This window comes from Chionomys nivalis, chromosome 9 (genome assembly GCF_950005125.1).
Source record: "Chionomys nivalis chromosome 9, mChiNiv1.1, whole genome shotgun sequence".
Taxonomy (NCBI): domain Eukaryota; kingdom Metazoa; phylum Chordata; class Mammalia; order Rodentia; family Cricetidae; genus Chionomys; species Chionomys nivalis.
Window position 1 is genome coordinate 22,288,493 of NC_080094.1, and position 12,165 is coordinate 22,300,657.

The window sequence follows — 12,165 nt, forward strand, 5'->3', positions numbered from 1 at the left end:
TTCCTAACTCCAGTAGCACCCACCCCGAGGCAGTTCTCCTCAGCGGTGTCCCCTCCACCTTCCATTAAAGTTCACCCCAGTGATCATCTCCCAGGAAACCAGCCTGGCTCTCCCAGCTGGCCGAGAATACTGCCTTCTCCACTCTGCCAGCATTTGAATCTCAGGCAGCTTTAGGTACTGGCTACTCTCCAGCCTTCAATAATCACAGCCACGGGCATGTATCCTGTCCCAAGACTCAGCTTCTTGGAGGCAGTAGCCCCAGAAAAATGGCTGACGGTTTCTGTGTCTGACACGGTAAGGTGACAGGACCCAAGAGGGGACAATTCCAAAACAAATGTAATTTGCCAAGTACTGTCCCTGGACCACCCGCTGCAGACCCCTGCGGGGACAGTTAAAAATGTGGCATCTCGCTTTCACATCTGGCTTTGCCGCTTTCCAACTGTGTGACTTTCTCAGTTCCCCCCAGCAGAGCTTCACTTTTGTCATCTGTAAACTGGAGATTATAATCCCTGCCTCCCCTACTGGGGATGAGTTGTGAGCTAGGTGTGAAAAGGCGCTGTCCCGTGAAGCAGGGTGTGGTCACCAAGGCGCTCTCTGACTTGTCACCTTCCTCTAGGAAGGAATGCCGAGGGCTGGGTCCCCTCCTGGAAGAGCTGACTTCACTGGCTGACTCATTTGAACGACGTGGGGAGAGAAAGTTTAATGAAAATGGCTTTGAGGTGTGGTGGGCTAGCTTGCTCCTTTGTACACTGCAGTGGAATGAGAGTCACATGCCCAGATCAGTGGCACTCTGGAGAGCCGTGTGTGTGTGTGTGTTATATGCATGTGTGCAGGCATGCTTACCTGTGGGGCATGCATGCAGAAACCAGAGATTGCTGTCAAGAATTTTCTATTGGTCTACACTTCCATTTATTTATTTGGGAACAGTATCTCTCCAGTGCTCGCTGCTTCGGTTAGACTGGCTGGTCAGTGAGCCCATAATATCTGCGTGATTCTGTCCCCTAGCTTGGGGTTACAGACGCACATTGCCACAGCTGGCTTTTATGTGGGTACTGGGGGATCGAAGGTCCTCATGTTTGCACAGCAAGCTCTTGGCCCATTGAGCCACCTTCCCTGTCTCACCTTCCTCCCTCCACCTCCCAGACAGCGTCTCTGTATCCCATGGTGCTCTGTCCCCGAGTGCTAGAACTATGGGTGTGAATCTAAGAAATCTTTTAAACACTGGAGCAGTGAGAATTGTGATTCAGGAAGTTTGAGTTCAGATATAGACTATACTGGTTCTCTCTCTTTCTTTCTTTTTATTTTTAAACATTACAGCTTGAATCATACCTGTTTCCTGATGTAGTGAACAGAATGTATCAATACTACCAAGGAACGATCCTGCCCAAAAGTGAACCTAAGCCTTGTCAGGCCTGCTGTACTCTGTAATACTCAGGAACCATGAGGAGAGAGATAGGTTAAAGGTGAGCCTGAGTTACATCAAGTGAATGCCTACAATCAGGACAGCTTCTTCCATACAAGACAGGGAAATGTAGGGGCGGGGGTATTTTTAAATTGAAAGACAACTGTAAAAGACACTTTTGAGGTAATTGGGGACACTATCACTGGATAAGATATTATGAGTATGTGTATGTGTGTGAATGTGTATGTTTGTATGTGTGCCTTCAAGTGTGTGTGGGTATGTGTGTGTATGTTTGTATGTGTGCCTACAAGTGTGTGTATGTGGGTGCATATGTTTGTATGCGTGCCTACAAGTGTGTGTGTGTTTGTATGTGTGCCTACAAGCATGCATGTGTGTTTGTATGCGTGCCTACAAGCGTGCGTGTGTTTTTGTATGTGTGCCTACAAGTGTGCGTGAGTATGTGTGTGTATGTTTGTATGTGTGCCTACAAGCATGCGTGGGTATGTGGAGGCCAGAAGTCAACCCTGAGTATTGTTGTATCTTGTGTTTTGGGACAGGGTCTCTCCTTGGACCTGGAGCTTCCTGATCAGGCTAGGCTGCTTAGCCAGCAAGCCCCAGGCATTCCCATCTCTGTCTCTCCAGTGTTGGGATTATAAGCATATGACACCACACCTTTTTGACAGGGGTTTTGGGACTCGAACTCAGGTCTTCATGCTTGCATGGCAAACACTTTACCAGTGCTCCGGGCATTAGATTCTAAACAGTTGTTAACTTTTGTTGAGTTTGATACTGATTTTGTGGTTATATTAAAATTCGGTCTTCGTTAGAGTGGCACCCTAAAGTAGTCATATATAAAATGATATTATACCTGGGCCTTTCTTTCTTTAAAATACATCAGCCATGGGGCTGGAGTGATAACTCGGTGGTTAAGAGCACTTGCTACTCTTGTAGAGGACCAGGGTTCATTATCCAGCACCCACATGGCAGTCCACAACCATCTGTGACTCTAGTTCCAGAAGATCTGACACCCTCTTCTGCTTGTGGTACACTCAGATGTAGGCAAAACACCCATACACATAAAATAAAGACAAAACCTCCGTCCCGAAATAAAAGTGGAAGGGGTGGGCACAGGAGGAAAACAGTGTTGATCGCTGGAGCAGAGCACTGTGATCCAGGGTCCTTCTTGGTCTCCCTCTTTTAGAGAGTTTGAAAATGTCCCATAATGAAAGAAGAAAGTCGATAATCAGACCAAAGTACCCAGGAGAGCCTCACTGAGTCTCTGTGGACGTCAAATGCCACCATTATCCAGGTGCTCAATAAACTGTGGTTCCTTTCCTCTCTCTAGAACTCGTCTTGGGGAGGTGCTCACCGGCTCATCCCCGTGCCCCCAGCCAGGAATATATTGCTGTACTTCTCTGTTTGCCTCTGGTTTTATAGAGCAACATCCTGTCGCCTGTCCAGAGCAGGCATTAGCTCTCTGGGAATTCCTATCAGAGCTGGAGGTTGTTCGTTAAAGATGGGATGATCAGTCAGGAGGGAGCTGCAATGCTGCCCTTCACGGGCTCCAGCCCTTCCCACACACCCCCCACACCAGTTCTTAGGACTGGAGGCTGAGACCCTGGGGCCTGGCAGAAAGGGAGGTAGAGGTGTTTCTTCCTAGCACCTCCATGGAAAATAGCCCTTTGAAAGTTCAGTTGTGTTTACCAGAACTAAAGCTAAAACTAAAACCTTTCCAGCTATCGGTGCCTGGCACACAACAGGGCCTGAAGATGATAGAGGTTTCCCTGGTCTTATCAGTCGTCACGGCCGTTTGTTGACACTAGTCCACAAACAAGAACAAGATAACGAAAAGGTGCACAAGGGCAGGACAGTTATCCAGGATGTCGGAGAGATGACCGCCAAGCCCGAGGAAACAGAGCTTTGCAGGAAACAGAACAAAAATCTGAAGAGGGAAGAGGACGAGGAAACTGAGCAGTCTCCTATCACCCTGACTGTACCTTGGCCAAAGCATCTCCTGGACCAGTGTTGGACTGATGCTGAGAGGAGTGAACCCCAACTCACATGGTGGTCTGGAGAGTCCCCAATTGAGCAGCCCATGTACTATGCCAGACATGGCTTCTGAGGGAAGGGACCGCGAAGAGCCTGCCTGTACCAAGTGGCACCAAGGCAGGAACAGGTGTCCTGTGTTTTCCCAGCTTGATCTCCAGGATCAGGACTCTCTCTCTCTCTCTCTCTCTCTCTCTCTCTCTCTCTCTCTCTCTCTCTCTCTCTCTCTGTCTCTCTGTGTGTGTCTTTCTTTTTGAGAATTTTTTTTATGATTCATTTGACTTTATTTTATGTGCATTGGTGTGTAGGTGTCAGATCCCCTAGAACTGGAGTTACAGACAGTTGTGAGCTGCCTTGTGGGTGCTGGGAGTTGAATCCGGGTCCTCTGGAAGAGCAACCAGTGCTCTGAACCGCTGAGCCATCTCTCACAGCCCAGGAATCCATGTTTCTAAAAAGACCCTTGGTGGTTCTCATGACCAGGCTGGGTAGGGAAACTTTGGAGGATGTCTCTCAAGACTGGACTCTGCATTCTTAAGTTTCTAGGTGATTGTCATAGGCGCTGAAGTTTGAGAATCACGGAAGCTCAGTGCGGTGGGTGAGGGTGTGGCCTCCAGGGTTATAATACCAAATTCAAAGCTTTGTTCAACCACTCACTAATAGTTCTCTATGCTTCTGTTTGCCGATCTGTCATACCTACTTATGGCATGATGCATGGGAGGCACTTGGTATGGGCCTTAGAGCCTTAACACCCATTAACTACTGACTGTTATAATCTAAAGGCTGAGTCCGCTGTCCCTCCTTTCTCCTAACTCTTGCTGCATTTTCTTGGCACCTGTGCTGCAGCCATCACTAGAGCCTGCCTTATGGTAGACACCTGACTGGGTTTCAGAGGGCAGACTCCACCTACTCCCTTAATTAAATGTCCGCATACCCCTTGGTCTTTGCAGGACTTTGTGCCATGTCACACCAGCATTGACAGAGACCTTAGAGATTACTTAATTTGTCCCCCGTCTCCACTTCCCGTATTCTGGGATTACAGATATGTACCTACCACTCCTTGCTTATGTTGGGGATTGAACCTGGGGCTTTATGAAAGACCCTAGCGCTAGTCAAAGACCCTACCGAGTTACACCCTTAGTGCTTTCATAGGGTGTTGTTGAACTAGGGTTTGAGCTCTAGCACTGCTGCCTGCCAGTTATGCCATTTGAGCCCTGAGCTCTTCATCTTAAAAATGGACATAACAGTCGGCGCAATGGTTCAGTGGATAGAGACACTTGCTTCCAAGCCCGATGGCCCAGGTTCAAGCCTTAGGCTCTACCTGGGAGGGAGTGAAAGGACTCCCACAAGTTGTCCTCTGAACTCTCCATAGTACACACTCACCCCACAAATAACTATGCAAATGTAAGAGATTATTGGGCCAGTGAGATGGCACTAGGTAAAGAAGTACCTGCCACCAGACATGGTCACCTGAGTTTGATTCCTGAGACCTACATAATGGAAGGAGAAACCTGACCTCTCCAAGTTGTCCTCTGACCTTCACATGAGAGCTGTGGCACGTGTACATGAACACAATGTACAATGTACACACATACAATGAAATGAATATAATATAAAATAATTTTCAGCGGGCACAACATTGTGTCCATTCCCATTTGCTAAGCAAGTGTCTTAGTTCATATGGATGAACTCTTTAAAGACGAGTGGCTATCACTGCTGTATTGACTGCTGCTCTGCGGGGATCCGCAGAGTCACAGCGGTGCAGGGCAAGTCATCTGAGGACGCTAGAGAGGCTAGGTCACAGCTTAGAGCAACTCTTGGACCAGAACCCGTCAGATCTCCAGTTCTACTTTAAAGCCCTCTAACCTCTTTGTTCAGCCTCTAGCACATCGTTTTCTTATTCATGGTACAATCCTGGCTCAGCCCAATTAGACCGACTTCTAGGTGGTTTCACCCTCTTTATGGCCCTGGTCCTGGGGGATCAGGACCAGGTGTTGAATATTAACAGAGATCACAGTTCTCACTCTCTCAAGTCCTTAGTTCTTAGATAAGCGGCTCTGGAAAGCAGGTCGTCAGTGGGGTCTCCAAATGCCTCCTTGCTACGTCTTTCCTGACAATTGAACAGCCCAGCCCTGACTCCTCCACCCATCCTCTCACGTCCTTACCATCATGGTTGGCATTTCCTAGTGTCCAGGGCTCATCTGAGTCGAAGTGAGTGTCTCCTCCGATCCCTGGGCCGGGAAAGTACGCATGGGCGAGAAATCCTCCTTCCCCATCAAATGGGGAGCTGTCACCATGGAAACCAGAAGCGAAGAAGATCATGATATCCGCCTCCTTCCGGTCACTTTTGATCTCATGGTATGGCACCTCTTCAAAAGTCAGAGGGGTTACCTTCTGCCACACATCGAAAGCCTGCCGAATGGCTTTCCGTGTATCCAGCTCACCCACCTTTGGGGTATAGTTGTGAATGCTGGTGAGAGAGAGAGAGAGAGAGAGAGAGAGAGAGAGAGAGAGAGAGAGAGAGAGAGAGAGAGATCATTAGAGAGAAATACAGAACCAGAGACCAGTGGAGCAGAAAGGATGTCACAGCCAGCATGATTCAGAGGTCTTCACATTTTGAGCCCTAGAATTCTATTGAGACACCCTGGGGGCTGAAGGGTAGGCTGAACAGGAAGTGCACCAGTGCCCCCATTAGAATAGTTTTGTTTTCATCAGAGTTTTTATTCCTGACAAGGTTTGTGTTGCATAAGGGATTCCATCCAATGTCTAGTAAAATATTGATAGGCAGACTCCTTTAATTTAACTCTTTCTCTCCCAATACATAAAACAAATACATTTGTAAAGGTCACACACCTATTCAAATAGTACAGAGGCTTTAAGGTGGAAAAGAACTAGCTATGGCTGGTCTATCAGCAGCTGGTGTAGGGCAACACATAACTTAATCTTTAAGATAACTGTATCTGTGGTGCATGGCTCTCCACAGTGGAACGCTACTACTCATGCATGCCCTGCCCCACGAATGCCCAGGGCAAGGATCATCTTACCCATCCCCTGGGAAGGAAGCCAGGGGTTAGGGAATGGGAGGTAAGGTCAGAGTTGGGCTAGAAACGTTTCTCCCTCCTCTTGACCCATTCCTCATCTTTGAAAGACCCAAGAGTCTCCTAACCTGGATTCCTCTTAAGTTTCCTTCTCTTTTTGAAAAAAAAAAAATCCTGTTCTGATATCTACATCTTGTCAATAAGGAAAGCCCTTACTTTAACCCAGCAATCTCTGTCTTAGGTTCTTACACTGTACTTTGGGAATTGATCTGAGATGGAATCACAGTTTTGAGAGGTGCCAAGCAGAGCCCAATGGAGCCTTTCTTAGCCTGGTCCTTGCCCAAGCATCTGTGAACCCTGGTGTCTGGTCCTGCTGTACTGGGTTTCATTATCCTTGTTTCAGCCATTTTGGGGCTTGGAGAGAGAATCTGTTGTACCCTGACTTTCACAGTCATGGAATGACACCATCGTGAGCCGTGTCCTCATCTCTTACTGTCCTTAAGAAACAGCAGAGACTCTGCATTAGCGTCTTGGGTGAAGTCTGTCCGGCTGAAGCCGGGAATCCAGCAGAGGCAGGGTAGCATTTAAGCATGAACAGAGAACTCTGCCTTTGGTCTTTACACAGCAGAGTCATACTAAACAATTCCTACCCCATGTTCAATGCTAACCACTGCAGGCGTCTCAACAAAGAACCAGGAAAACCAGAAAACCTGAAGCCACAGTCACCTGTGGAGACCAAAAGGAAGACAGGGTCACAGGCTCTCAGCCTCTGGTCCTGATGTTCACACGCTTGGCCTTGTCCTGACACTCCCCACTGACATACCTACCATGTGAACCTCGGAAACTTGGGCAGGAAAAACAGAATGAGCATGGGGGTCAAAACCAGGGAGGAAGCAAGGGAGCCACAGCACCTGTAGGTGATGTGTTTCTGTCTCCACTTCTGTCCGGTCAGGGCATAGCGCTTGTTTCTCCGCCTCCTGCTCAAGTGGGGATGATCAGGGACACCGCATCGTGGCTTCTTCATCCACCTGGGCAGAGAGAAGGCACACACACATGCACACACATACACATATGTATTGTGGTCACACTCTATGAAGACATTTGCCCAGTCCACAACTCCTGTCTGAACGGCAATGCACATTCTCAGCTTAGATTCTGGAACCTTCGCTCTGCATGCCCTTGGAAGGAATTTGATAGACTGACTCAGTAATTCATTCACTCCCAAGGAGAAACACCTGAGTTCAAGAAACATTTAAAACCCTGGAGGCGGGAGACACTTGTAAGTCCTCATTCTACCAAGCGAGGACCCCAGGCAGGGGATGAGCTCAACATGAACCCCAGTTTCCTCATCAGCATTATAACTGCAATAAACTCCTAACCCTCCACAACTCAGTCTACGATGCTCCACGTGGTCTAGCCCCTGCCCACGTGTCCAGCCGCAGTGAAGTCTGCTGTTCTCTGACTGTGGTAACCAGTCCTGCTCTAGAGACTTTGCCACTGCGGTCTGCTCTGCTTGTAGCCCTCTGTCTTCCTGCAGTTTGTCCCCTCACTTCATTCCGGTTGATGCCCTTCGGAGAGAGCTTTACTGATGAACTCATCTGAAGCACGTGATCCCAGCACACTTGCCTAATGTTTCCTCTAGCGGTTCTCACTACCTGAAATGTATACATCTGCTTTCTGGTTTACTCTGGGCTTTTCTCTCCAGATTCTGAGCGGCATGAAGGTAGGAGAGTTGCCTGTATCCTTAGGGCTGGCACAGTGCTTCATATAGAAGGGGAGGGGGTCAATAATGACTTCTTAACCAACGACCGAAGAAATGAGTGCATCAGAACTCTTCAACACCACCGCAGAAGAGCATGAACGATAGTCAATGCCCCTTTGCCACAGGTGTGTAAGAAGTGGCTCAATACCCAGGTATCCTGTAAAACCAGGACTTGGGAGGCGGAGGCAGGAGGATCAAAAGTTTCAGGCCAGCCCAGTCTACACAGTGAGACCCTGACTCAAAAGAAAAGAAGTCTCTGAGGAGATATAGGATGCAGAATGGAATTTTCTGAAGCACTTATTACATTATATTGTGGCTTTAGATGTTAATTTGTTGTTTCTAGTAACAGTAGAGTCTGTGAGGACAGGAATCGTGTTATATTTGCCATTGTCCCAATGCCAGCCTAGTGCTTGGGACTCAGGAAGTCTTGATACACTTGTTCGTTATCAGGTAAAGGCACACCAGGAAGCAAGCCTGGGACATCACTGGGGATTTAAGGAGGGCCCAGGTAGGAGATTTAAAAAGCCACAACTGATTCGGGCCAGACTGCCCTGTATTTTATGTTCTACGCTGGCTTAACAACCGACCCACTGAACTATAGCTTGGCATTGCTGGAAAGGAAAATGTCTGACCTCATTCACAGCTGTTAAAAGCAGTTGCCATTGGCAGTGGAGAGAAGAAGACAGGCCGTTTTAACCACATATGAAAAGCCCCTGGAGGGAATGAACTTGGTCTTCCTCATCTTGATGTGTTCCACTCACTCAGAGGATGACCCGCTCTCACGGCAGTACCGGATCGCCATGACAGCAACAGCACACATCCGTGTAAACATTTGCGGTTCCCACACATTCATGCACTCTTAGAATGCTTGGATTTGAGATGGGATCTTGCTAGGCAGCCCAGGCTACCTTCAAATGCAAGACCCTTCCGTCTTCATCTCCTGTGTGTTAGGATTATAAGCAGACCCAACTACACCTGGATCGCTTGTAGGATTTTCAGTTTAAAAGTTTTAATTATTTCTTTGTTATTTTTGTGTGTGCACGATGTGTTTGGGAGTGCTGTAGGCAGTGGCGTACATGGAGCCCAGAGGATGGCACATGGAATCTGTTCTCTTCTATCGTGACATCGGTTCCAGGGATCGAACTCAGGTTGTCAGGATTGCGTGGATGAATCGGATTGTTTGGAACACAGGAGTCAGTGAGGCAGGACTACTGCAATTTCTCTGACTTGGTGAACCATGGATGCAGGTTAGTGAAGGAAGACCAGGGCTTTGATGTCCTCCTCTCGGCCCTTAGTGTAAAGCTGACTTAGATGAGCTACGTGGCTGGATGAACGAGGGAAGGAATTAGTGTGTGACATTTCCCAAGGTAAACACTCGAAAATCGTACTCGAAATTGTGAATCAAACTTCCTTTTGCTAACACACCCTGGAAAGAGAAGCAAGAGCCATCCCTGCTACTGCAAGGCTGAGCGAGACCTGTGAGCCGGCTGTCAGGAAATGGGCAGTGAAAGGCAGCGATTGCCCCAAGTCACAGAGCTAAGGTGGAACCCTCTGAGCTCTTCCCATCCCACTCCAGTCTTGGGCTGGAGTGTGTGTCCAGAATTCTGCCCCCATTTTCCTAGAAGAGGTTCGGGCGGAACTGTGGGTAGGCAATGCTACCTCTTCCCTCAGCTCCTCCCCTTTCTCTCCTCCTCTCCCATCCACTTGCTGTGGTTTGAACCCTGTCCAGCAGGCCTGGGGCTTTCTGGAGCACAGTAAAACCCAAGGCCAGGTGGTGCCCCAGTGGAGACACCAGTGCTCCTGGCCCAGGATGTACTGCCACGAAGCCTGCACAAATGCCTCAGAATAACACCAGCCTGGGAATGAGGCGAGGATCTATAAGCCACTCACCCGTAAGGCCAAGGACCAAGAATTCTGCTCACAGCCTCCTAGGAGCCTTCGGATGTACTGTCTCCAGATTTCACACTATCACAGTAAGAGGAGGAAGGGCCAGGAAATGTTTGGATAGAATTACAGACCACCAGGGTTTGAGAATTTGCGACTTGGAATAATGGCTTCAAGGATCTGGTACCCAAGCCCAGCACTCAGAGTCCCATCCCAGAGTAACTTGTCTGAGGATGAACTGATTCTTGAGGCACAATTGTGTGCATTTCCCATTCTGCCTTCTGCCAGTTCTCCCGTGTCCTCAGGCAGCCCTGCCATCTGCTTCCACCCTCACGTGGGCTCCCATCTCCCCCTTTGGAAACTCACTTCTGCTCTTTCTAGGCCTTTCTGGCCTGAATGTCTCTTCTGAAACAGTTCGAGTGGCTTTCATGGAGATTTCTTTTTAGTTTTTAAAATTATTTTATTTATTTGTATTTATTATTATTATTAGTGTGTATGTGTCCACACACAAGATTAGAGAAGAACTTTTAGGAGATGGTTCTCTCCTTTCAATCTGGGATCTAGGGATTGAACTGAGGTCATTAGGTTGTGTGGCAAGAACTTTTTACCTGCTGGGCCCATCTTTAATATCAGTACTTGGGAGGCAGGAGAATCTCTGTGAATTCAAGGCTTCCTGGTTTACCTCATGAGTTCCAGGACAGCTAGGGATATGTAGAGAGATCCTGTCTTAAAGCAAAACCAAACCAAAATGTGGTCAACTACTCTCATCTTTTAAAATTTCTATTTTAAATATTCGTGTTATTTTTATGGGTATGTATTACTTGTGTATGTCTGTGCATCAGCAGGTACATACAGGATACCTCAGAAGTCAGAGGGTACCAGACCCTGGAACTGGGGTCACAGGAGGTTGTGAGCCATCATATGGGTGCTAGGAATTGAACCTGGGTCTTATGCAAGAGTAGTAAGTGCTTTTAAATGCGGAGTCATTTTTCCAGCCCCTTACGTGTGTGTGTGTGTGTGTGTGTGTGTGTGAGTGTGTGTACACATGCATGTAGAACATCGGGAACAACTTTGTGGAGTTGGTACTCTTCTTCTACCTTTACATGGATTCTGGGAATCTAACACATGGCTGGTACAACAAGCACCTGTACCCAGTGAGCCACTCTGCCCGCCCGACTTTCTCCCAGTGAGAAACAAAAACATGTCCTTTTCGGGCTACCACCTATTTCTTCCTCTTCCCTTTGTTTTCAGCTTCTCAAAAGTTTTCCCGTTTGCCACCTCAGCTGCCCATGTCTCTTCCCCTCATTGCCCTCTGACATGGTTTCCACGGTTCCCCTGAATTTATCCACAATCTCTTGATGCCTCCTGTGACCACTCTGCGGCTAACCTAGCTGGCCATGCCACCTCCACGCTGGGAGGTCACATCCTCCTAGGTCGCCTCCACCCCCGGGGCCCCTCCTTCAAGGCAGGCTTTGTGACCCATCGTCTTTGCCCTGTCCCTTCGTGGTGGGACTATTCTCCTGGCTGGATTTATGCTGCTGCCTCCTCAGCGTCTCCCTGGGGCTGGTATGTTTTGAGCCCTAGGACGGCGTGGCCAGATGACTGTGTTTTTCACAAAGCAGCTAAGTAGGAGGCTGGGGCTAAGCACTGTGCCTGGCACACGCAGGCACCCAGCAGGTGTTTGGAAAATGGGAAAAGTGGGGCAAGAACTGCCAGCTTGTGACGGCTCCACAGTTCTCTGTGCACAAATCTCAGGGTGCCCAGAGGACCACTGAGAGAGCTCTTAGTTATTGGAACCTGATGAGATTAGAGAGACCTTCAGTAACCCACCCCTCACTGTGCTGACAAGGAAACTGAGGCCCAGAAGGGTTAAGCAACTTGTCTCCAGCCACACAGCATAAAATTAGTATCAGAGAGATGGGGGTGGGGTGGAGGATGAACTGGAACCAGAGCCACGAAAGGGCACTCTTTGGTATTTTCTCTCCCAAGGAGACAGTAAATAGAGACAGGCAGGAAGGATGGGCGTGGTACGAGCA

The 12,165-nt window shown here is 48.4% G+C and overlaps 1 protein-coding gene across 2 annotated transcripts in view; it reads right to left on the bottom strand.

Annotated features, from left to right (window-relative positions):
- Positions 1–12,165, bottom strand: part of Mmp24 (matrix metallopeptidase 24) — a 43,203-nt gene that overhangs the window by 13,573 nt on the left and 17,465 nt on the right. For both annotated transcript variants that reach the window (XM_057780948.1, XM_057780949.1), the window contains exons 3-4: positions 7,395–7,511; positions 5,611–5,915 (exon numbers count right to left, since the gene is read on the bottom strand). In XM_057780948.1, coding sequence (XP_057636931.1) covers positions 5,611–5,915; positions 7,395–7,511 — 422 coding nt within the window. The remainder of the gene's footprint in view (positions 1–5,610; positions 5,916–7,394; positions 7,512–12,165) is intronic.